The sequence below is a fragment of the Pseudomyrmex gracilis genome, unplaced genomic scaffold, assembly GCF_002006095.1.
Source record: "Pseudomyrmex gracilis isolate BER0280 unplaced genomic scaffold, ASM200609v1 scaffold_130, whole genome shotgun sequence".
Lineage (NCBI taxonomy): Eukaryota > Metazoa > Arthropoda > Insecta > Hymenoptera > Formicidae > Pseudomyrmex > Pseudomyrmex gracilis.
Window position 1 is genome coordinate 143686 of NW_018020714.1, and position 23751 is coordinate 167436.

A 23751-nucleotide genomic window follows, 5' to 3' on the forward strand; every position below is an offset into this window, starting at 1 on the left:
GAAAAAAATCGATATCCAAACGGTTACGGTCACCGTTTTTGATAAAAGGACCGAAACCGAAACCGAAACCGAAAATCAGGTACAGCATCGGACCGTAACCGTAAACGGACCGAAATTTCATTTCGGTCCGAGTCCCTGGTGTATAAGATACTGATGACACTTGTATATTTATTCTTGTGTTAATTATAATTTTCTTTCAGCTAGAAATGTATTTATCGTAAAGTTGAGTTTGCCCAGATATTTTGAATGCCGGAAAATTATATCGCGATTGAAATTCGCGAGTGTTGTTAGAAAATTTTGGTGCTCAAGTGGAATATTCTCGCTTATTTCGAATAAATTTCGGTTAGATTTTGTTGTTCTCGAGTTTCAAGTAAGCTTATACGGAATAACAATTTCTCACTTTCAAAAATATATAAGTTTGGCGTATAATAGGCACAGTGTGCCTCGCACAGTTTGCGCGCGCGGGAGCGCGTGAACTTGGCGCGAGGCACTACCGTGCCTCTTTCTTGATTATTCGAAATATCGGCTGTCAAAGTAAGATAATATGATTGAGAGTCGACAGTTTCGTAGTTTCGAGGTTGATAGTTCGTATATTACATTTGATTGTAAAGCGTTGTTGTCTCTGCGTTATTTTTTTTAGTATTTAGGTGAAGGGTTATACGTTGCCGGCTTTAGTTAATTTAGAATCTATCGGGACTATGTTTGGGCGTAAGAGCCTTGCAATAATCCGAAATCTAGGATTACCGCTAAATTAGCACCGACATGTTAGAGGCCACATCGAATTAGCAAGACAGTGTCATCAGTAGTTTGTGAGTTGTCATTGTGTTTGATGACGGATTGTGCGACCGAGCGAAATGGGGCAGCGATACCGTCGTGTTGGCGCGAGACCACGGGTCTCTGGTAAGTCGTGATTTATTTTCGTGATACCGTATTATAGTTGTTTTTTTTTTTATTATGTGCAAAAAGAGAGTCAGCGACCGAGTTCGTCGAGTTGGTCAACACACCTCCTCGATCCTCCTCGGGTTGGGGGAGTTGTGACGTGACACTTTTCCCGTCACAGGGGAAATGCATTTCCGGCCGGCGCAGGAGACGGTGAGCTCGCGTTTCCGAATATTTATAAGGAGGAGCAGCTCATTAGATCGCGTAGCGCTAGCGAAACATTGGTGAGTGCACTTACATTTGCGAGGGCGCATTGCGCCTATGTTGTCTCTGTTGCGAATATCTCCTAAATGAGTTATTGTACTAATATGTTCTCATTTTCAGAGCAGATCGTTGCCATCGGGGTTTTGCGACATTTTTGTAGTATCGTTGCGTATCGTGCGGGACGCTTGGCGGCTGTTTTGTGATTGATTTTCAACGCGAAGAAAGAGGACACACTTTACGTATTTGGCGGATAGAAGCGAGCAAAGAAGACAGAAGAGGAGGATAGCGAGAGAGGCATGAGCGTGAGGTATCAAGGGCACAAATACTCGGCGCGTTAATTTCGATCGTCTCGAAAGAGAAAGAGGTGCGCACTCCGATCTCTAAACATCCGAATCGGAGCTCCCGTTGACAGGCTCGGCGATGCTGAGACATGGGCCTCACCGAGCTCGCCTCAATATTTAATCGAAGCAGAACGGGCCTGATACGGCCAAGAAAAGGCCCGAATCGTTATTACGCCCTAAGATGTGGCTGCTGTTAATCATAGCGCCGCGGAAGAAAGAATCTGATTGACCTAGGTACCTAGTGAAAAGAGCAGCGCTCAGCGAAAAGAGCAATTGCCGAACGATGTGAGCTCATTCTTGCGAGTGCCATCGGACACGCGAGTTCGTCACCGTGCAAAGTGTTGGTGAATGCAGGACAACACTCGAGAAAGGCCACCGATAAAGACCGAAAGGACAGGATTTGGCTGTCGATTTATAGATTGGAGGACAACCATCGAGCGTAATGTGGCTGTTACTCTCTCTCTCGCCTATTTCGCGGTTCTATCTCGTTCTATATTAGCAAATCGAGTCTCGTCGGACCATCCCGCGAGCTCGATATTATTGCCAAAGAATTAATATATTGCGTATTGCGTTCATTTTTTATGTTAATCGAATTGATATTAATTAGTGAGAATTCTTTGCCGCTGTCTTCCGCCTTCCGTTAGGCTAATATTACATTTGTCGTACGACAAAGATTTTAAGTATGTTGATTGGCTATCAGATAGAGTTTCATAAACAACTGTATTTGATAGCCAATCAATATACTTAAAATCTCTTTGTCGTACGACAAATGTAATACTGGCTTTACGTTCGCAACAATCCGGGTTCTGTTATCATCCGTTATAGTGCATCATTCTGTGCGTTCTTGTTTTTGTCTTGTTTTGTATCGAAACCGTACGTCTATCGCGTTCTCGGCTGTAATATCGAATTCATGTAAAATAACGTTATCCTTGCCGAAAAATCGCGACCGTGTGTCTAATACGTGTCCGATCGGAGTTTACCGTAATACAAGTGAGAATTGTCGAAGATTCGTGCTACGGAATTAGCGTAGTCATCCGTCACTATTGTTTTGTCCCGCAATCGATTAATTATTGGTCACCGGGATGTAAGCGCGCGCGAACAAGTCTTTCTCCGCGGTCGCCTATCCATGGTCGCATCGATCATCGCGCTTACGTGTCGCATATTCTAGCGCATTTGTATCATCTCGCGATCACCTTATAGCGACTATTTTGTGATGTTCGGACATGTGCGTTTCGTCACCGTTCGTAATAACTGACTTTATATCGTCACTCCCTACGTATAATTAACATAAGTGTCACATATGGGATTTTCAGTTTATTGCATAGTGACACTCAGAAAGTCATGTTCTTTGTGGTCATCAGGTATTAAAAAAAAATATTCATAAGTAAGGTAAAAATTTAAAACCGAAAGATCCCTTAACTAGGAAAACTATATGAAGCTTTAAACTTTTAAACTGCTCTCCTCCTAAAATTTGCGTTTTGGAGTTGCGGGATTATACGTAGGGAGTGACGAATATAGTGAATGGACTGTATCCACACACCGTGCTGAAATACCGTACGCTATAATAAATGTACATTTGCGTTATTTTATATCATATATATTAGTGTGTATTATTTACTAAGCTTCTTTGCCTTAAAAACATTATCGCTTTCCGAGCCCACGCCTCTCCGTTAGAAGTTGGAACAAAACTGTACTACCGAGCCAATTTGACGTCAGGTCCGAAAAACGAACATTAAGATAAATTGTTACGTCGAGTTTTGAGAACGGCGTGATAGGAAACTGGCGCCAACCAACTATCGAACATTGATGAGTAGAGTATAATTATAAAAGAACTTGAAAAGAACGTGCCGAAAGTGCGCCGCACCTTCGCAATAAATAAAATCTTACGCGGAGTTGCCCGTCATAGTACATAGCGTTTGGCGCCTTTGTACAGCGCTGATTCAACGAAAAGAGGAGGAGGAGGAGGACGAGAAGTAGGAGATTTGCGCCTGTACTACAACTATGACTACGGTAGTCAGTATTCAGGCCGGTCAGTCAGGCGCAGTTCTCCGTCAGTCGTTGTCGAGTTGCCGTAACGTCTGGATTGTTGTCACCAGAATCGCGATCGCCACTTGCTAACCCGCTAAAGATCAACCAAAATGTCTAACGGAAAAGTTATACACATTCAGAACACCGTAAGTAACGCAATTAATCGTGGACACACATCCGCGATGGGTGCGACTCATCGATCCCAATCGCAGGATAATAATCGGCTCGCAAAAATGCGCGACGCGAAGATAACCTTGGATGTAAAAACCGCGGACGCGTGCGCGAGCGAGCGAGCGAGCGGTTACATTCCGTTCCGGAGGAGGCGATGTTGCCGGAATCGAGTGCGGTACCAACTTAAAGGAAACGATGCGACTTTTGTTGTACCGGCTTGTGATAAAAGAGACACGATTGTGTTGTATGGAAAATTTGCAGGCAGGTTTTTGTTTGAGGAGTGACTCGCGTCCACTGAATTGATCGAGTCGAGCTGTGCTAGAAACTTAATTGTTTCGTGACCGTTCACCAACAATCATTTACACGTAATCCGACAACGCTGTACACACACGTAGCGTGTGTACGGGTCGCGGCGAATCCCCGTGTGTACGATGTACACATATACGTATCGTTTTTTTTTCCGCGAAAATCTACTTCGATCTTATCCTGGTTCTGACCTTGCGAACATCGATTCCGTTTCGTTGTTGCGCCACAATTTCGCGACAAAGACAAAGAATTTGTTCCTATTGTTTTCAAAACGTAGTATGCGAGCTTTGTCGAATTGCACGATAGCCGCCAACATAGAGCAGATATACAAAGTTTCTCGCCGAAACGTTACGTCAATCACGAGCAATTTTAATTACGCCATCGTTCCGTCATCGCGAAGACTAGGTCGATGTAATCACTTCGAAGGAACGAAGTAGTTGTATGACGCAGCCGTGCCGGATGCTTTTTCCACTGGCCGGACAATTGAATACAATCACACACGCCGTTATAGTTTATATGCACATACGCTATAAGTATATCAAACACTTCGAGTACACTCTGCTACGTAAAACGAAGTGATTTTTTTTTTTTCATGCCGTTGCGCATTTTATACTTTGAATAGTTTAACGTCGCAATATCGATCGGTGTAATAATAAAACCAAAGACGCGGGGAAAGCGAATGTCTTGACGCATAGTTGGTGTGGAAAAAAAAAAAAAAAAAAAAAAAAAAAAAACTATACGATCATAATTTCTCAGATCTTGCGTCCAAGATGCTGGAAAATCGATCCGAGATCTCGGACGAAGGAGGAAAACCACTCGAACAATTCGACCGATGCGACCGATCAATTTTCCTTCTCTTGCAAGAACTCGTGTCGGATGTACAACGTGTCTTAAAAACTCTATTAGAAATTCTCTCTCCTGTATTTTCTCGGAAAATTTATGTTGCGATTGCAAAAGCAGAAATAATAACACGATGCGCGAATTACGTGGAGAGACCAGGAGTTTAAAAAAAAGCCGAGAAAAATGGTAGAAACGCAATAGCGCATCGCGCTGACAGATGTGTAAGCATACGAAAGATAATTAAAAGATAATTACATATTGATAACAATATAATTGTATGAAACAAACGATTACACGTTGCGAAAAATAAAAATTAACAATAGTTGCACGCTGTAATTCTTGCATATTTCAATATAATCGACAGCAATTGATGAGTCAGCACTCTTGTTATCTTCCCAGGCCCATCAGAAAACCTGCTTAATAATGAAAGTGTTTAATCAGTGAAATAATTATAACTCACCGCAAGTTCCGCAATGAAATCGCGTCTGAGAGATTCGCGCCGGAATTTATTTGAAATTTTTGACACACGTTAAAAAGTTGCGTCAATTTGTGACACATTTCGAGTCGTCGGACATTCTTAGAATCTCAAGCGTGTCACGATTGATCGTGATTCATTCGAGATATCTATTAGTTAATGTCGGGAAAAGGAATTTTTTTTAAAGGAAAAAAAAGTTTTATGTTTCTCACACACACGAAAGCGTTAAGAAAACTTGTTTTAATTAAAAATTAACGAGCTATGTGACTAAAGTAACTACGTAAAAATATTAGAGCATCGATCGGTACGTTCAAAACGAGTATTTTGTAATGTTGTTTTTTTACTTGTATATCTTTTATCACTAAACATGTTGTGGTTAACTAAAGTGAATTTTAAAGTACCATTGCGTTTATTATATAAGCAAACTATTTAACGACAGTTATACGTGAAGTGGTTGAGATAGCTTATCCTATCCTATCTAGATACGCGTAATGATGGCCGTATCGAAATTTTCTCTCTCTCTCTCTCTCGTTTTTTTTTTTTATAAATTGTTGGATATCACAACGTTACCTGTACTAACACACGAACGTGTTCACATACGTGTTTAAACGTTCTTTTTAGCTTTTGATAAAATTTTTAACATGAAATGTACGTGTTTATCGTCCCATTTTTCCAGGATGACTTGAAGGCCAAGCTGAAAGACGCGGGCAACAAATTGGTAGTTATTGACTTTTTCGCTGTTTGGTGCGGACCATGCAAGATGATCGGACCGATGGTCGAAGAATTGGCGAAGGTTTTTATTTCACACACATCGGATTTGCTTGTTTCTAATTGAATTTTAATTAAATCATATTGTTTTTTGTTAATTTATTTGTTAAATATTTATTTGTTGAAATTAACGTTATTTTACGTGTAGGAACTCGACAACGTCGTTTTTCTAAAAGTTGACGTCGACGAATGCGAGGATATTGCTGCCGAATACGACATCGCCAGTATGCCCACGTTTGTTTTCATAAAACAAAACGAAGTGGTACGTTTTCAAACACAATAATCAATCAAACGTAATCGAAATACGTTCAAATGTTTTGCTCAGCGTCGATCAAAATCAAGCGCAGCTGCGTAATCAAAAAAAAAATGTTTGCTTTTCTTTTTCAGCTGGAGAAGTTTTCCGGCGCAAATTTCGAGAAACTCAAAAGTACCGTTCAAAAGCACAATTAAATAATTTCTGCAATTTAAATATGGCTGTATTTTTTAATACTGTATTATTATAGCGCTATATTTTACGCAAGCAATATTATGTATCTCAATCACACTTCTCTGATGAAAAAGACACAATTTTTGTAATATGCAATGGTGATGTTTAAAAAAAAAAAAAAACTCGACACGACACAAATTTGATTTTTTTTTTCTTAAGCTCAGAAAATTCTGTTGCGCCAAAATATATACTCAAATTATAAAAATACATGTATAACAATTACATAAAATATACAAATATGCCTTAATGATTAATAAAGTTGTGGAAGTTGGACGTGCTGTTATATCTTGTTGTATCTGAGTGTTATATCTATCAACGGCATTACAGAAAATGCTCCAGTTCCGGATTTGCAAGGTTGTCCCAGCATCAGTCTGCTCGAAGGTGACGATATGTCGTCTTTTTTTCCTATGTGTGGTAAAAAACAATTTAAGAAAAATTTATAATCCGTTCAAAATACGGTAAATCAAAATTACGTGAATTGTTTAACGTCTCTATAAAACCAATAATCTGATCGATCTAAAGTATGACCGAAGGTCATTTTAACTCTTCGGGAAAGTGATCTTTAAATTTTGTATACGCGCGTACACATTCGTCACTTACCCTGTAAAGTGGCGCTTTTCAAGAAAGTCAAGGAGCTTTCGAAGCTTATTTGCTGCAACGGCGAGGCCGAACTCTCCATTCCCTTTCGACTGAGCGGTTTGTACGTGCCGTCGTATGTCATATAATCCGCGATTAAAGAAAGATGTCTGTAGTCAACGGTGATGCCGTACATTTTGAAAACGTTCCGAACTTCGTTTATTATAACTCTGTACGCGGCTTCAATGCCGTACGTTTGGGAAATATTGTATACGTCGTTTGAATACAATCTGTTCAAGTCTAGCGTCTTATCGTACTTGAACATTTCCTGCAATTGACAAAGCAAGAGAGGATTTAATGAGATAAAGATTTTTATTTGCGAATAACTCGTGTGAAAAAGTTAGCGTTTACTTTACCGCTATGTTCAAACCGTCCGTTTTGATAATTGTTTCACCCTTATTGTTTTGAAAAGTGAAGCCTTTCTTGATGCACGGGGTCTCCCACAAGACAGTTTTGTTGGCAGCGTTTCGAATTATCGTTGGCAAGTCTAATTTGATCATTTTGAGCGGTAACTAAAAGGGAAGTAAATAAAATTTATCAAGAAACAACACGGATGTAACCGCGTCCAGAACACGAGCGAACGAAATACATTACAACGTGATAATTGCGCGATAAGAGATTGGGTGCTTTCCAACTACGTACACAGGCGACACTGTGTAACACAGTGTCCATTAGTGTGAGAAAGAGCATATCAGTTGTGTCTCACTCACACTAGTGGACACAGTGTTACACAGTGTCGCCTGTGTACGTAGTTGGAAAGCACCCTATAGGTCTGTGTGTTTTCGTCATTTTATGTGCGTATGTGTACATTTATAAAAGTATTAAATTTTCTCTCTGTGAAATATTTACCCAAAATGTGAGCTTGCACCATGAAAATTTGTTTTCGTCGTACTCGTAATCAATGGCATGGTCGTACATATCTAAAACGCTACTTTTTCTGTTGTCGGACTTTTTGTTTTTCGTGGGCGTCGCGATATTATTTTCATCATCGCTGTCGTCTCGGTCTTCTTCTGAGGTTTTATTGTTTTTATTATTATTATTATTATCATCATTCTCTTCCTCATCATTTGCTTCATTTTGTATTTCCTCTTCTTCCTCTTCCGGATCTTCGTACTCCTGATTCTCCTGATGACGCGACCTCGATTTAACCATTGTCGCGTCAGCATCTTCCGCAACGTCCTCCTCGTCGGATGACTCATGCATCTCCCCCAAATCCATTCGCGTTTTGTTTGTTGTCGGTAACGTCTCGCCGTCTTCATCGATTTCGTCTAAAGCCGCGTCCTCGTCCTCCTTCGCTCGTTTTTTATGTTCCTCGAAGTGCAAGTAGACCTTGGTCATTTTGGCGATTTTGGCGATTTCCTTGAACATGTTTCTGAAGAAGATCTCCTCGGTGCGTTTGATCACATCTTGCGGATGAACGGAGAACTCTCTCTTGTAGTACTTGTGAGGAAGATACTCGATTGTTAAGGTGAACACTAGTTGTCTTTGAGATTTATTATCCTTCATTATCCTATTGATCGTAATGTCCTTCAGTACGTCGCTCAGAACGCACCTCGTCAACTTCGATCTCAGCTTCTTCGCCTGTTTCTCCAAATTTTGCAGTCCGTTTTTGAAGGGTATTTCCATACTCGGAGTCTTTATATTTCTTGACGCCATCATCAGAATCTCACGTAATCTAGGAATACCCAGGGTCACGTTCATCTCACCGCGTCCAGCGAAGTGAAAGGTGTTGAGCGTTAGCTGCGTAGACGGCTCGCCTATAGATTGCGCCGCCAATAATCCGACCGGTTCACCGGGAGGACAGAAGGTGTTCATAAATTTCACGGACAACAGATCTCTAAGATCCGATTTCTTTACCTGCGACGAATGAGAAAGGTATTCGTCCATCAAACGTTCTATACTTTCCGGTAGAGCGCCAAATTCCAAGTCCTCTCTGTACTTCGAAGTCACCGGTTCGGGACATCGTTCGCACAGCGCGCGAAACGTCGCTTTCACTTCCTCACTCGCTTTTATCCACTTCTTCATAAGCGATATCGAGGCCTTGCTTCTACCATTGTTCTGATCGATGGTTTTTCTTTTCCCATTGCTGTACTGATTGATATTTTCTTCCGAGAACTTACTGAACTCGCTTATTCTCTTCTTCCGTAAAGTGGATCCGTTTTTGTTCTCCCATTTCTTGATCTTTTTGATTATTCTCGTTACTTCTTTCTTGGTGGGTTTCAGCTGTTTCAGTAACTCCGTGTCCAGAATAGCGTCCTTGTTGTCGACCAAAAACGGCAGTTGTTCCTTTCGCAAGAAACGCGAGCCGGGTATGTCCAAGCCGTCTTCTCCGTAATAGAATTGTATCAAACTGTTGTCCGAATCTCTGACCGTCGCGTCGTAATTGATAACCAAACCTTCTAAATGCTTCACAAGACATCGTTGCAAGTAACCGGATCTACTGGTTTTCACAGCGGTATCGATCAAACCTTCCCGTCCCGCCATGCAATGGAAGAAACACTCCTGCGGCTTAATGCCAGTCATAAATCTGCCGTCGATGAATCCGCCCGCTCTGGGTGTCGGATCGTAAGCCGGGAAACTCGATAAACTCTTACCGCTTATCATTAACGGAGGTCTTTTGCCTTCCAATTCGCTCTGCCCGAGCAGACACGATATCTGCATAGTGTTTACGGTTGATCCTTTCGCGCCGGATTGCACCATAAGTTGCAAGTTGTTGTCCGGAAACTTCTTGAAAAGTCCCGCTGACAGACACATCTTGTTAATGTCGTTCGTATAAACGTCCAGCGCGCTCTTGTACTTGTTATCGACCTGCGCGCGGAACTTTGGATTGCTGTAATAAGATTCTTCCATTTTGGCTTTCACTTCGTCCATAGACGCGTCATCCGGCATGTTCGTTACCGATTTTTGTATATTTTCGCCAATTTGTCTGCATTTGGCGACGATCTTCTTGCGTTTCTTGTCGATCACGCGCGTTATCAAAATGTCCTCGACACCGAGAGTGAATCCTTCGTACTGCAAGTACGTTTGGAACAGTTTGCCGAACGCGCTCAACATTTTGTTCGCGTACTTTCCCCCGTATAACTCGTAAATACAGTGAATAAGACCATAAGGAGTCGCTCCGTAATGAGTCTTATCGAGCACTCCGCACAACAATTCGCCATGTCGAATTATAACTTCAGCTTCCGACATGGTCAGAGGATTTTTGAATTCCTCTCCGCATTTCCAGATTCGTGGCGGCTGCATTTGCCACTCCCTCGCGTTGATCTTTGTGTTGGATGTTAGGTTGATTCGCGCTTTATTCGCGGGAATAATATTGATAATGATGGTCGAGAGAATCTGCTTTCCCGACCACATCGGTATCGGCTTGATAACAGCCGGAGGCAAGAGAATTATTTTTTTTTCCAATGATGACAGAGCGGGGTAAACCAATTGCATGTATATTTTTCTGGGGAAAAATTTACCCCGAGTTGTCAGACGCACTCCGGACACCATGTAATCCTGTATTAAGCCACTCAACGGAGTTCCGTCTTTCGGTACGAGATACTGATTATGCACAGCAGCTATGTTGCAACCTTCGCTTCTGGCCACTTCATTCTGCGGAAAGTGCGCGTTCATCTCGTCGCCGTCAAAATCCGCGTTGTACGCTTTACAGTTGGCGTAATGCAGATGAAAGGTCTTCTCGCCCTTGAGAACGCGCGCTTTGTGAGCCATGATGCTAGGTTTGTGCAAAGTCGGTTGTCGATTAAGCAGCAACATGTCGCCGTTCTGAAGATGCCGATGCAGTATCTTAATGCCGACAAAGGTGTCGTTGGTCCTGAACGCCGTCAGAAGACGCTTCGCAATAGCGTAGCGATTGATTTTGTTGATCGCCTGTACCGATCCGTCCTCGTTCTCCACCATGACCGCGCCGGGATGAACGTTGGGTCCGTTCATAACATACTCTCTCAGTTCGACGACGTTCCAAGGCGTCACGGGCATAGGGTACGTTAGTTTGAGAGCGAAAGCCTCAGGGACGCCGATCTCGTCGATGTTCAAATCCGGATCCGGGGTGATGACTGAACGCGCGGCGAAGTTCACTCTCTTACCCATCATGTGCATGCGAATGATGCCTTCCTTCTTCTCGAGAATCTGTTTCAGACCCAGACAGTTTATCGATTCCGGGGTCTTGTTCATGTCGCGATCCATCAGATGATTCACGTTGATCTGCAACGCCTGCCAGGCGTTGTGCAGCTTCTCTACTGCCGTAGTACCTCTTATCTGTTCGAAAACGAGCCGGCCTTCTTCGGGCAAATTATCCGTGTTACCGTCCTGAATTGTTTGTACAATGTTCCTCAATACGAGACAGTCCTGTATGATAGTCTTGTAGATCATTGTCTGGGGATGCTCGAGCAATTGATTCTTGACAACGTTTACCGGTCGCGCTATCGGTGGTGGCACCGGTATCACCTCGAAAAATAATATATCGGTAGGATATTCGATTTCCACCGATTCCAGGCAGGGCATAATAATCTTTAGAAAGTCTTTTTCGTTTTCCCAAATTTTCCGTAGATATTCCTTAGACTGATCTGGCATGATCATCACTGTCTCCAATTTATGCACCACTTCGTTGGATATTACTTCCTTGTTAGGCACTTCCTTATTTGTTATCATTATTTTATTCTGTAACACCAAAAGTTTCGGCAAAGCTTGTTGACAATTCATGCATACTCCGGCACGATTGTTCCTGACGTATTTCTTTAGAATATTCTCGACGTACTCGTGCCACGTTGCAAGGATGTTTTTTACATTGGTATGATTGTCACAATCTTGAGATGTATTCTGTCTGCATCTGTTGTAAAAGTTCTGCATGAAAATATTAATTACTTCGCATATGTATTCAGATTGGTCTTCTAACTTCTGGAATTCCTGATTTGATACTAAGGGTGACACCTCATGATCCAGGCTGTCAACATCATTGAGGTGCCCTTCGAAAAGCAATTTTAATTTGGCGGATAGTAACAGTTTAACATATGATGGTATTTGAAAGGTGAAACAGTTCAAGCATGCCAGTTTGATCAGCGTGGCCAATCCTTTGTGAAACAGCGGATTGACAACCGGTACTGGCAGTTCTATATGTCCAAAGTGACCTGGACATTTCTGACCAACGCATCCACATGTGACGCATAGTTCCAAGCTGTTTCTTATTGGACCTAAATAAAAACAAAAACTTCACATAACAAAATATATATTTATATAGTTTTTATGACTACATACATAGCACTAAAAATAAAATATTTTTATAAAATAAAAGATGCTACCTAAAGATGGATCGTACAATCCACCCTTCAAAGGATGTCCTAGAATATTGAAACACAGTGGTGTCCAGATTTTTGTCACACTTAAATTTCTTATATCGTTTGCTGTAAACACCGAGAACAACAATTGCTGAGCAATGTGATGTTTTGGTGTCATACGTTGTCTGTAATATTTACTACTCATCTTGCTATTGTTTTAGCTCTCGTAAGCCTGAAAAAAACAAATATTTTACCTACATGTGTAATAATTTAACAAGATACCGCAACTACCTTAGTCTCTATCATTGCTCCAAAATGATAAATAAAATCTGAATAGCTCTGATAAGTTTTGATTGGCAGAGCTTGATATCTTTCTAACGTTTCACTTTGTTGTAAAATACATAGCCTTAATATTACAGCAAAGACGTAAGAAAAAGAATATTTACATGAATATAACCTAAGATAACCAATAAAACTTCAAAGTTTTTACTCACGAACACGTGGAAGTGACATCAAGCACACTCCCGACTGAGCAACACGCTGTAATTATATATAGCTACATTCGATAAAAATCAGCGCACGTGTCGATTTTACGCGGGAAGATTAGCAAAAGCAGCGCTTACGGTTTTGGAACGCTTACAGCATGGGCTACAGGGGAGGAGAGAGGAGCAAGCAAACGCTCGTTGCTGTTGTATGCGCGTCTCCTCCATCGCTGCATGCTGTAAAGCCTCTTGCACAATGCGAGGGAATAGTGATAGCGCGATAAGCAATTCAGACACAGAATTTCAACTCGTCGGAAAATTTATCGCCATTGCTTATTCCGTTTTCTGATCTGCATTGATACACGTGTATTTTTGTATGTTAAGCCTCTTGCACAATGGAAGAAATAGCGATGGCGATAGAAATAACACCAGTTTTAAAGAGTTTATATTTATAAATAACGGTAGGAACAGCGGAATCTAATATACAAAACTACACGTGTATCAATGCAGATCAGAAAATCGGAATAAGCAATAGCGATAAATTTTCCGACGAGTTGGAATTCTGTGTCTGAATTGCTTATCGCTATCACTGTTCCCTCGCATTGTGCAAGAGGCTTTAGATTCCGTTGTTCCTACCGTTATTTATAAATATAAACTCTTTAAAGCCCCTTGCACAATGGAAGGAATAGCGATAGCGATAGAAATAACACAGTTTTTAACACAGAATTCCAACTCGTCGGAAATTTTATCGCTATTGCTTATTCCGATTTTCTGATCTGCATTGATACATGTGTAGTTTTTTATGTTAGATTCCGCTGTTTTTACCTTTATTTTTAAATATAAACTCTTTAAAACTTTTGTTATTTCTATCGCTATCGCTATTCCGTCCATTGTGCGAGAGGCTTAAACTCTTTAAAACTGGTGTTATTTCTCTCGCTATCGCTATTCCTTCCATTGTGCAAGGGGCTTAAAAAAACCCGTCCCAACCAAAACTGTGAACACTGCGCAGTAGCCAATCAATTCTTTGCTTTTACGAAAAGAGACAGCAAACTGATTGGCCACGCCACGTGTCGCGCAATTCCTCCTTGCAATTGCTGTGAAGAATGCAAATCTCGCTTGTACAGACGCGCTTCGTGATGCACATGGCAGGTACGTATATGTGGTGAAATAGAGTAACCGGAAACAAAAATTTGCCAACAGCTAGAGATCACGCATTTTTTTTCACGCGCAACCGCGTGCTGTCAGTTGATCGCGAAGTAGATCGCAAAGTAAGTATGTTAGAATTACGAGTCCCGAAAAAATTGCGAATCTCTTCCTGTGTTACTGTTACTTCCAGAACTGATGCTCTTCTGAAGAAACAATTGGATGAGAAGCAATGCGTTTGTAGGAATTATCTGCCGGAGCGTGTTATCGGTCTCGCGGCGATATTTCAGTCTGACACCGATGTCGAAGAGCAAGTTCGAGTACGTGAAGGAGTTCGAGCTGGACAGCAAGTGTCTGCCGAACTGCTGGATCGTCGTTCGCATAGACGGCAGAAACTTCTCCAAGTTCTGCGATACACATCGGTTCGTCAAACCGAACGATGTGGCCGCGTTAGACCTGATGAATCGCGCGGCGATCACCGTAATGGAAGATTTCAAAGAGATCGTGCTGGCTTTCGGTCAGAGCGACGAGTACTCTTTTGTCTTCCGGAAAGACACAGAGCTGTACAAACGAAGAAGTAATATATTTTACACACACACGTTTTTGAAATAGAATCGTCGATCCACTGAGCCATATTTTTTTTTTATAGTCACATTATTTGCCTAATCGATCTAATCTTATGCGTTTTGTTTCACAGTGCCGAAGCTGTTGACAAATGTGAATTCCCTCTTCGCCTCGTCCTATGTTTTTCACTGGCCAAGATATTTTGCGGGTAAGGAGTTGTGTTATCCACCGTCTTTTGACGCTCGTATTGCGTTATATCCGACGGATAAAAATCTGAGAGACTATCTGTCTTGGCGACAGGCTGATGTGCATATAAATAACTTGTATAATACTTGTTTCTGGAACCTTGTTTTAAAAGGACATTTAACTCCGAAGCAGGTAAACACTTATCTATGTGTATTGCGATTTAAATTGATTTAAAAAAACAAATAGAATTATACATCTTTACTAGTGTGATTGAAGATTGCTATAAAAAAATAATCAAAGTTTTCACAGTTTTCTTTATGCTTTTTTTGTTTTTTTTTTTACATCGAATGAGACGTTCAAATATTGCAGGCGGAAGAAAGACTCAGAGGCACAATGGCTAGTCACAAAAACGAGATACTCTTCACGCAATTCAAAATAAATTACAACAATGAACCCGCCATGTTTCGGAAAGGGACGACGCTCATTCGAAAATTAGTCAGTGACAATACGGGAAAGTTGAAGTCCGCTATTATTTTGTTAGTGGATGACATTATCGGCGATCGTTTTTGGAAAGAGAATCCCGAAATAATCGGTTTAAAAAGTATGGCCACTTATCAGCGACCGAATCAAACGAATAATGTTAATAATACAGCGCCTTCCTCACCTAGCGCAATAGGACACACGACGAATAACGGTTCGTCGTCGCAAGTAATTATTGTGAATTCGAACCAAGTAAAATAAGTACGTATTAAACAAAATTAGGAAAACGGAGAGAGATCAATTACAGTGCGAGACTGAAAGCGTTCGTACGAAACAAGTTTGTATAATTCTTCCTTTTGTATCTTTTTAATAGTAAAATTGCGTTTAGTTTCTGATAGATGGCAATGACGAGTTATAGCCTATTCTACATTGATCGCAAGCGCAAACGCAAGGAACAGGTCTGGTAGAATTGACTAATCGTATTGATCAAATCAGCCAATTGACCAGCGTGATTGGTCAATTCTACGAGATCTATATCTTGCATTTGCGCTTGCGATCAATGTAGAACGGGCTTATTTTACAATACAAAATCATGAAAATGATTTTTGTAAAATTATTGTACAGATGTAAATATAAGCTGTAAATACAAGCTATTGTAAAAACAACAAGATTTGGCGAGCGAACTCGACAATGAAAATAATGACAGCGTTACTATCGTAAGAAACAAAAACTGAATTTGATAAAGTATATTAATATATTCACGTTGTTTTTTTTATTTAAAGTAGTTAATTCTTTATAGATAGAGGAACATAAGAGGGAGTGTGGGAAGATGAATAAGGAAGGTGTAAGGAGTAGAGCGAAAAGAATAAGCAAGAAAAGTAAGAGGTTAGGTTAGGGTTAGATTATGACGTCTAAAGGCAATGAGATAGGTAAGTCAAGTAGGTTAGGTCAACGAAGAATAGGAAAGAAAGAGAGGAGAGAACCAAAGAGCGCGTTAAAAATTCAGAGTTGCAAACTCTGACCGGCTAGCCTAGCACCTAGCACCGAGAATACCGAGGTGGTGGGGGCACGCACACCATAGGTTTGTTTTTTTTTCCTTGAACTGGTTGCATTAGTTCACAGTCTCCTCATAGGAGAACTATATTCCGATTCCTCACCCTTCCCGGATATACTTTATCACTCACTGGATATGAAACAAAGATAAAATGACACTCGAATGCACTTGAGTGAGGAATCGGAACACAGCCATAAGTTCTCGCTTGAGTGCGTGCCTCCACCACTTTGGTGTTCTCGGTGCTAGGCTTCTCGACTTCTTTCAATTCCTGCTGTTTCTGCATTTCCTTGCGTTCGTTCGTTCCCTCTGAACACAGCCTTAGCCGGACAGAGTTTGCAACTCTGATTGGAATTTGCAACGGTAAAACAGCGGAAAAATGGAAAAGAGGAAAGGGCTCCTCTCTCCCTCGCCTTGTTGGGAGATCGTGACACATTATTGTATACGTAAACGAAATTACATTTGTCTTATCATATGGAATGCGATATATTTTTTATTTATATATTACAATTTTTATGGAATTATAATACTTATAGCGCGATATTGGCCAATAAGTGAGAAAATGATTTACATGTCGGAGATTACGGGACAGTTTATTTACACTATATTCTATTATACTGTTTAAATCATAACGTATGCAACAACAACGATTCTAAGAACGTCTTAAAGATACTTGTGACAGATGCCTGCCTCCTTCGATTTCCCATAAATAAATTTGACAATATTACACATCTATGTTTGTCAAATAACTTTCAAATATAATTTTCTGCTGACAATTGCAACGCAATATGTAATTCGGCATTAATTTTGAGAAATTGAGACCGAAACCTTTTTGGCAATTCATTGTCGCAGTGGTGAATATAGATGATGCAAATGTATCTCATCAAATTTAACGTATTTATAATTAATTTAAAATATAGGGATGTAATTGTCTATCTTAGCGCGATGCTTTTGGGCAACGCATTCCGCGATCCATACAATGTTGCGACATTCCTGTTCCTTCAATTTCAAGTAGCTATAGAATACTCCGAAGTGAAATTGTTGGAGAAACGCGTTGACGTTCAAACGAACCTGCGTATATTTATATTGAAAAAAATAGTGTCACTTTAAATATACATTCTTAAAAAAAAAAAAAAATTAAATACTTGCCTCGTGTTCGAAAAATTTGTCTTCCAAAGTTTTGTCACCGGGATTGTTGCCTGCTCCTTCGAACAAAGCGCTGTATTCCTGTTTGAATAATGTTGAAGAATATAGAAGTCAAGAGAGACAAAGAAGCTTGAACCGTTCATTGATGGGGGATTTTACGACGCGCGTTGAAAATACTCACGGCATAATATTCCGCCACGGCCTTCACTTGTTCGTAATCATCGGCTCTTGCCAAGGCCGCTAGTCCGTCCGGATTCAAGCGCCCGCAGCGTGGATACAGTTTTGCACGATCGTCTTTGCCCAATTCAGTTCCGAACGAATTAATAGTTATAATGATGGCTCTTCTATCTGCTTCGAACTACGAAATTGAAAAATTATAAAAGCACGCGCTCCGCTAAGTAGCAGTATTATTTCGAGTGAAATATCTTACGGCAAGTATTTCACACATTGTGTCCGCGGTGGTGCCACCGAGGTCTTTGCAAAATTTGTAAAACGCCTCCAGGTAAGCCTTGTAAAGCGTATTTCTTATTATCTCGATGTTCATTTCGTCCAAGTCCTGCTCGGAAATGCAATCGACGAAGAAAGGCGCTGCAACAGAAATGCAATTCATGTTCGCAATGTTTTTCACACAAGTTGCAGATAAGAGAATAAAAAAAAAAAATAATGCGGATAAAGATGCAAAAGTCAAAAAGTGTAAATCAGAGACTTACCCATAAATAATGGTGCGAATAAGAAAAGAAAAAGAAGCAATAGGTTTATGGGTCAGGTAATTTAAGGAGTATGACTAAGAGGAATGGAAGGATGAAAGAGTTTAGAAGATTGTAAATCAAGTCCTTTTCTTGGCCTAAGGCTGAAGTGAATAAACATTATAAATCAGAGACTTACCCAGAGGTGTGTCTACCAACACAGCGTTGTACAACTCGGCAGGTGTGGCAGCGACGTGAATCGCCTCCATTTGTTCAAAACTGCCAAGGGGATGGCATTTCGGGATCAATTCCGAGATGGGTCTCTGATGCAACGTACCGGTGATCAATAGAATAATGTTGTCGATCATGTAACTGTAAGTGATAAAATCCAGAAACTGAGACAAAGGTTCCACAGAGTGATTGCGCATGTGTTGAAACTCCACGACCAGTTTCTCCCTCAGTTTGTCATCAATGACACTGACAGACAACGGGGACGGCTCATTGGCCAAAAAACTGCCGTAATCTGTGCCAGCTAGATGTAACTTTAGATCTAAACACACAGATACAAAAGAATAAGATTGAGAGGCTTTTAATTATAATGTAACAAAGTTGATAAAACTCTACAAAGCAATTGTGTACACAAATAATTAATTTCCTTTCATTAAATGAATATAAATCTTCATATTTAAACAACCAGAAATGGTGTTACAAAGACATTGAAAGCTCTGTCATCAAAAAATATGTCATTAAAACAATTTAAATGGATGTGTAATCTCAAGAATGATCAAACACACTGGCTGAATTATGTACCTTCGAGCGTTTCGCATTGGACCAAATTCAGGTAATCGCTCTGCTGAAGTATGCCGCACTTGAAGCCACGGCAGAGACCCTCCAAATAGCCGCCGTCGATGTTGAACAGGCACCCCTTCATTTTGCAGTGGGATTTTTCGTACGCAGCAACACGGAAGATGAGAGCGATATGTCAAACGCGAAAACAGGTCTCTCGTGGCTCGCCCTTTTCGACGAAGATCATATGACCGACCGAACGTGATGAAGTGCGCACGAGTACTCACGTGTGTTGCTATCGATATCGTTCGACTCTCGAGAGACGCGCGCACAATTTTGAAAAATTATGATTTCAATTTTGAATAATCGCGTCGCTGACTCGTTCGACTTCACAGCTTGTGGTTTGCCATTTTCAAATCTTTGTAAGAATTAATTGCTACCTCTTAAATAAAGTTCTATTAAAAAAAAAAAAAAAACTAAAGGCTTTGTCAACTTCAAGCTACTTCTTCGAGCTACTTTTCGAATTTTCAAACTTTTACAGACGTAGTAGTATTTAAATTCACGTAAATTTACATGTTTAAATAAATTCTTATTTATTTAAAGTAAAAATTCGGATAAAGTTTTTTATTTACTGCTTGATTGTTTTTTCGCGAATTTTACTCTTCAAGAGTCTCCGGTGAAGGAGCAAGAGAAAGGTGTGAAAGATATATCTATCGCGTGATCAGCTGCTGAACGGCTGACGAAGCCGTGACGTCAGTGGCGTCTTTGGCGGTAGTGTCGTGCCTGTATCAGTTGGTGCCAGACGGGACTTGTCATGATTATGTGCGTTGATCGAGACACGTAATAAAAATTACCGCGGTAAAATTCTGACAAATTGTTCTTTTTTCTATTTTACAGATCTTGACCGTTTTGTCTGATCGATAGATCGTTTACATTTTCCTTCAACGTGTATTACGATGTTTGGCAAGAAAAAAGAAGCGAAACGGCCCAGGGCTGGTAATTTAGAACAGGTATCGCGTTAGTTTTTTATTAGACTACACCTTGTATACACTTTGCACATTTACATTGTAAACAATTTAAGTTCGAAACATACTTAAAACATACTTATCTCACGTGTTTGTCTTTGCTTAACCCTAATTTTTGTACAAAGAGATACACTTATACATGCTTTTTTTTAAATTAAAACTTCATTTTTTTATACGTAGTACGGTATCTTTGAAGTACCTGATATAAACATGGATATGAGTGGTAATACGATGGCAGACGATGATAATGATGAAGACTTCGAAGCTGAATTGGCTGCTTTGGCGGCTGGCAACGACACGAGCTACAAAAGTAGACGCGGTGAGTTGATAAACTTTTGCAATTGCAATAAAACATTTTTAATAATTTGAACCGAAAGAAGTACAGTGTTGAGTATGTGTATAGCCGCGCGCAAAGCTGCTGCGAATGTAAATCTAGATGATATGGTGGCTGATTGCATAAAGGATACAAATTCCGATGAAGAGCCGTCTGAAGCGGACGATGATCCTGCATTACTGGTGCGCAACTGTCTGATGACGCTGAATTGTAATTATTGTAACATGAAATTTGATTATAATTGGTTTTCAATGTTTTAGAAAGAGTTACAGATGCTCTCGGGAAATGAACCTGCGACAGAAGAGACAGAGGAGGTGCCTGTAACACCAGAAGAGAAACAAACACAATCCGACAAGTCTGAATCCACCGAGGCTAAAGAGGAAGATGACTCTTTACAGGAACTGATCAAATTATTGCAGGAAAGATTGGTGATGTATGAGACAGCCGAACAAAAGGCAAGGAGAGAAAACGAATCTGGCAGAGCAAGAAGATACAACAGAGGTGTGAAAGCCCTTAAAGAAATGTTAACCTCCGCGCAATCGGGTACAAGAGTATCCGAAGACGACATCCCCCCAGTCTTGCCTCCTTCAGCTATTACAGAATCTACAGATAAGAATACAGGTAACGTTTCACACGTATGCTGTTCCGTGTGAATTTTCCATTTTTGAATTTATCAGTTATTTGAAATCAATTCTACTTTTTGAAGAAAAAATTTTACAATATTTAGACAGATTTGATAGTTTTATTTTATGAAAACTATTTTTGTCACCTTTTGCAGAAGAAGAAACATCGTCACCGACCGAGAGCAACGAGCCACCTGCTGCATCGGAGGCAGCTCCAAGTGAAGACCCTGCCGAACCGGCAGCCGATGTTACAGTTGATCAGGAAGCTTTGGATAAGTTAAAGAAGCAACAGGAGAAGTATAAAATCGCGGCGGTCGCTTGGAAAAAGGCGGGCAATAAAGAGCAAGCTTTGGAGTACGTGAAAACCGTTAAGCAATTCGACATAGTTATCGCTGCGGTGGCTGCGGGTGAAAAGCTCGATTTGTCGGATATGCCGCCGACTCCGACTCTACCTTCCTCAGACGGTGGTGCAACGGAAGTGGCGAAAGAAGAGAGCGAAGTTCAGCAGCAATCTTCCGCCGATGCAACACCGGCAGGTAAGATTGAACAAAATAACTTGCAATGAAAAAATTATATTGCAATTTTGTTGGTTTTGAAATTAAAATGTGCACAATAGTGATAAACGCGATAATTTATTCTGTTCTGAAAGCCGACGCGCCTAAGTTCGGTCCTGAAGACATCGAAGGTGCTCTCAAAGAACGTCTCGAGGTGTACAGAAGAACGAAAACCATTGCCGAAACTGAGGGAAACACCTCGAAGGCGCGCAGATACGGCAGAATTTGCAAGCAGTTCGAGGATGCAATTAAACTGCACGCGCGCGGAAAACCAGTTCCTCTGGACGAACTTCCCGTTCCACCTGGTTTCCCGCCTTTGACGTCTACGCCGCAGAATAACGGCTCTGCTGCACCACCTGCACCACCCGGCAAGCCCGAGTCGCCGGAAAATAACGCTGCAACAAAACCCGCGCAACCAAAGCCACCCGTTGTTCCTCCCAGAACAGGTAAACAGTCACATGTGAAATTTGTTTACATTACATTTCTTATGCTTTTATGTATTGTTTTTTTTTTTTTTAGGACAGAGGGTTACGTCACGCGCGGAAAAACAAACGATGCAGTTGCAGCTACGGCAGCGGGAATTGAAACAGGCTGCTCTGAACGCGAAGAAAGCCGGAGATATGGATCTGGCGCGTGATTATCTGCGACAAGCAAAAGGGATACAACCTCTGATCGAAGCCAGCAAAGGCGGGCTGCCCGTCGACATGAATTCGCTTCCGTTGTCGCCTCTCGAAAAAGTGGAACTCAACGCGCCTCAGAAAGACGAAAATTTCATATTAGTGACCGCTGACGACTTTCTGGAAGGTGCGAGCGGAACTGACGAACAAATTTATGACAATCTTGAAACTCAGTTAATCAAACAAATCAAGGTAATATGATGTTCTTGAATACAAAGAAATAGCATGATTTTTTCGATTGTCGCGTCTCGCTCAATTTAAATTTTAATTCCACAGTGGTGTTTGTCCACGCGGGATCATTCCAAAGCGCTGGGCGATGTTCCCGGGTACAACAGGTGGGAACGACTCGCGCTGAGTTACACAAGGGATTTAGATATGCTTAGAGTTCGAAAACGAGATTCACTGCCACCGCCGCAACATCATTACGAAACCAAAACCTATCAAATAGTGCAGTTAGTAATAAATATTGAAAATTTTAAACTTAAATGAGATTTTTACAATTAGAAGAGATAATTACAAATTATCTTTATCATAATAAGGATATCACACTTGTATTATAATTGTTCAGTCTCATTTATTGTGTAATGCAATGTTACATGATGTGATAATTGAATCTAAAAAAAAAAAAAAACAAAATTGTATCTTTTCAGGTCCTGCACGGATTTAAACGATAGCGATATCGAAATTTCCATAATTAGGGGAATCAATTATTCTCGAGAGGCAGATACATATGTCATATTTGAGTTTCCGTTGCCAACAGATAATCACAGTACAGACAGAACGTCGACGGTAAAGGACACTGCCAATCCCGAATACCAAGCCGTATTCCCGTTAAACGGGATTTTAAACCGCACTACCAGACAGTGCCAACGAGCATTCAAACGTCACATGAAGTGCGAAGTTTGGGCAAGAGGGTAATTCAATGGTTACATCAATAATGTTATATTAAATTATTTCATCCCGCTGTATATAACGCGAGTTAAATTGATCCATAAAGTTTGTAAACCAATTTTAAGGCTCGATCTTGCATATTAATGTTCTTGAAACATGTCACCTATACGCATGCTACTTGTGTAAACATATAAATTATTATAAAAGATTCGATGGGAGAGTAGTATTCTAAGAAAAATAGAACGTTGCTTGCAGATGCTCGCTGAATCCCATCCTGTGTTGCACTCATCCCAGGTATGACATTCCTGTAAAATATGCAATTTTTTTTACAAGTACAGAGATCTTGCTCTGGTGTATTTTCAAGCGTAATGTATCCTGGCACAGTACACTGTTCGTGTCACTTTCTTAGTTTCTTACAGAAGAAAGAAAAAAAAGCAGTTGTATTATTTTTTTAAATGTATATTTATACAGGGTGTTTCAGAACTATGGGATCAAACTTCTAGGGGTTATTCAGTGCAACAGTAGAAAACATTTGAGTATAGGGACCCATGTCCGGAAGTGTCACTACCGCACTACGGCCCTAAGACGCGTTAAAATTTAGAAAGACGATGAATTGCCTAAATAGGATTTAATGCATTTAATTTTTGCCAATTGT

General features: G+C 40.7%; 5 protein-coding genes and 2 long non-coding RNA genes across 17 annotated transcripts in view; 5 read left to right on the top strand and 2 right to left on the bottom strand.

Moving 5' to 3' along the window:
* Nucleotides 1–2816, top strand: part of LOC109856695 — a 5387-nt gene extending 2571 nt beyond the window's left edge. The window contains exons 2-3 of the long non-coding RNA XR_002250414.1: nucleotides 967–1163; nucleotides 1264–2816. This is a non-coding gene — a long non-coding RNA (uncharacterized LOC109856695). The remainder of the gene's footprint in view (nucleotides 1–966; nucleotides 1164–1263) is intronic.
* A 678-nt stretch (nucleotides 2817–3494) lies between these two features.
* Nucleotides 3495–6832, top strand: LOC109856694 (thioredoxin-2-like). Its single transcript, XM_020432257.1, has 4 exons — nucleotides 3495–3658; nucleotides 5981–6097; nucleotides 6221–6334; nucleotides 6460–6832. Exons 1-4 carry the CDS (start codon nucleotides 3623–3625, stop codon nucleotides 6520–6522), a joined length of 330 nt encoding a protein of 109 aa, XP_020287846.1. The 5' UTR covers nucleotides 3495–3622; the 3' UTR covers nucleotides 6523–6832.
* Nucleotides 3666–4995, top strand: LOC109856696. The gene is made up of 2 exons (XR_002250415.1): nucleotides 3666–4048; nucleotides 4746–4995. It is a non-coding gene; the product is annotated as an uncharacterized LOC109856696 (long non-coding RNA).
* LOC109856693 (DNA-directed RNA polymerase I subunit RPA1) lies at nucleotides 6670–13008 on the bottom strand. Of its 3 annotated transcripts, none has more exons than XM_020432254.1 (6): nucleotides 12963–13008; nucleotides 12493–12700; nucleotides 8045–12384; nucleotides 7552–7707; nucleotides 7160–7463; nucleotides 6670–6964 (listed from the first exon to the last, which is right to left on the bottom strand). In XM_020432254.1, the coding sequence occupies exons 2-6, from the start codon at nucleotides 12671–12673 to the stop codon at nucleotides 6840–6842; spliced, it is 5106 nt and encodes a 1701-aa protein (XP_020287843.1). In that variant the 5' UTR covers nucleotides 12674–12700; nucleotides 12963–13008; the 3' UTR covers nucleotides 6670–6839. The 3 variants fall into 3 exon arrangements, with proteins under 3 accessions (XP_020287843.1, XP_020287845.1, XP_020287844.1); XM_020432256.1 differs by having other exon boundaries at nucleotides 12915–12985; XM_020432255.1 differs by lacking the exon at nucleotides 12963–13008 and adding an exon at nucleotides 12760–12908.
* A 984-nt stretch (nucleotides 13009–13992) lies between these two features.
* Nucleotides 13993–16977, top strand: LOC109856660 (probable tRNA(His) guanylyltransferase). 7 transcript variants are annotated; one of them, XR_002250411.1, is made up of 6 exons: nucleotides 13993–14218; nucleotides 14287–14670; nucleotides 14791–15035; nucleotides 15213–15660; nucleotides 15948–16252; nucleotides 16911–16977. XR_002250411.1 is itself a non-coding variant. In XM_020432187.1 (5 exons), the coding sequence occupies exons 2-5, from the start codon at nucleotides 14316–14318 to the stop codon at nucleotides 15517–15519; spliced, it is 840 nt and encodes a 279-aa protein (XP_020287776.1). In that variant the 5' UTR covers nucleotides 13993–14218; nucleotides 14287–14315; the 3' UTR covers nucleotides 15520–15821. The 7 variants fall into 7 exon arrangements, 2 of the variants coding, with proteins under 2 accessions (XP_020287776.1, XP_020287775.1); XR_002250409.1 differs by lacking the exon at nucleotides 16911–16977 and having other exon boundaries at nucleotides 15948–16039; nucleotides 16123–16657; XR_002250408.1 differs by lacking the exon at nucleotides 16911–16977 and having other exon boundaries at nucleotides 15948–16657.
* On the bottom strand, nucleotides 16850–19280 carry LOC109856659 (V-type proton ATPase subunit d). Its single transcript, XM_020432185.1, has 6 exons — nucleotides 19017–19280; nucleotides 18406–18756; nucleotides 17951–18108; nucleotides 17702–17878; nucleotides 17524–17601; nucleotides 16850–17445 (listed from the first exon to the last, which is right to left on the bottom strand). The coding sequence occupies exons 1-6, from the start codon at nucleotides 19135–19137 to the stop codon at nucleotides 17284–17286; spliced, it is 1047 nt and encodes a 348-aa protein (XP_020287774.1). The 5' UTR covers nucleotides 19138–19280; the 3' UTR covers nucleotides 16850–17283.
* Nucleotides 19281–19737: 457 nt separating this feature from the next.
* Nucleotides 19738–23751, top strand: part of LOC109856658 (coiled-coil and C2 domain-containing protein 1-like) — a 4857-nt gene continuing 843 nt past the window's right edge. The window contains exons 1-11 of one of the 3 annotated variants that reach the window (XM_020432182.1): nucleotides 19738–19814; nucleotides 19890–20002; nucleotides 20198–20336; nucleotides 20421–20533; nucleotides 20612–20972; nucleotides 21130–21510; nucleotides 21624–21974; nucleotides 22048–22397; nucleotides 22482–22657; nucleotides 22856–23119; nucleotides 23352–23390. In XM_020432182.1, the coding sequence (XP_020287771.1) occupies nucleotides 19949–20002; nucleotides 20198–20336; nucleotides 20421–20533; nucleotides 20612–20972; nucleotides 21130–21510; nucleotides 21624–21974; nucleotides 22048–22397; nucleotides 22482–22657; nucleotides 22856–23119; nucleotides 23352–23390 (2228 nt within the window). In that variant the 5' untranslated portion in view covers nucleotides 19738–19814; nucleotides 19890–19948. The remainder of the gene's footprint in view (nucleotides 19815–19889; nucleotides 20003–20197; nucleotides 20337–20420; nucleotides 20534–20611; nucleotides 20973–21129; nucleotides 21511–21623; nucleotides 21975–22047; nucleotides 22398–22481; nucleotides 22658–22855; nucleotides 23120–23351; nucleotides 23391–23751) is intronic. The other 2 variants (XM_020432183.1, XM_020432184.1) reach the window with 2 other exon arrangements.

What these genes read in the sequence shown, in the direction of transcription:
- LOC109856694 (XM_020432257.1), top strand. Translation starts at nt 3,623, where the DNA reads ATGTCTAACGGAAAAGTTATACACATTCAGAACACC. An exon ending in TTATACACATTCAGAACACC is followed by an intron (nt 3,659 to 5,980) that starts GTAAGTAACGCA and finishes CCATTTTTCCAG; the next exon opens with GATGACTTGAAGGCCAAGCT. An exon ending in TGGTCGAAGAATTGGCGAAG is followed by an intron (nt 6,098 to 6,220) that starts GTTTTTATTTCA and finishes TTTTACGTGTAG; the next exon opens with GAACTCGACAACGTCGTTTT.
- LOC109856693 (XM_020432254.1), bottom strand. Translation starts at nt 12,673, where the DNA reads ATGAGTAGTAAATATTACAGACAACGTATGACACCAAAACATCACATT. An exon ending in GGTGCAAGCTCACATTTTGG is followed by an intron (nt 7,708 to 8,044) that starts GTAAATATTTCA and finishes CTTCCCTTTTAG; the next exon opens with TTACCGCTCAAAATGATCAA. An exon ending in CGGACGGTTTGAACATAGCG is followed by an intron (nt 7,464 to 7,551) that starts GTAAAGTAAACG and finishes TGTCAATTGCAG; the next exon opens with GAAATGTTCAAGTACGATAA.
- LOC109856660 (XM_020432186.1), top strand. Translation starts at nt 14,316, where the DNA reads ATGAGAAGCAATGCGTTTGTAGGAATTATCTGCCGGAGCGTGTTATCG. An exon ending in AGAGCTGTACAAACGAAGAA is followed by an intron (nt 14,671 to 14,790) that starts GTAATATATTTT and finishes TTTGTTTCACAG; the next exon opens with TGCCGAAGCTGTTGACAAAT. An exon ending in GACATTTAACTCCGAAGCAG is followed by an intron (nt 15,036 to 15,212) that starts GTAAACACTTAT and finishes CAAATATTGCAG; the next exon opens with GCGGAAGAAAGACTCAGAGG.
- LOC109856659 (XM_020432185.1), bottom strand. Translation starts at nt 19,137, where the DNA reads ATGAAGGGGTGCCTGTTCAACATCGACGGCGGCTATTTGGAGGGTCTC. An exon ending in CAATGTGTGAAATACTTGCC is followed by an intron (nt 17,879 to 17,950) that starts GTAAGATATTTC and finishes TCAATTTCGTAG; the next exon opens with TTCGAAGCAGATAGAAGAGC. An exon ending in CCGTGGCGGAATATTATGCC is followed by an intron (nt 17,602 to 17,701) that starts GTGAGTATTTTC and finishes TTATTCAAACAG; the next exon opens with GAATACAGCGCTTTGTTCGA.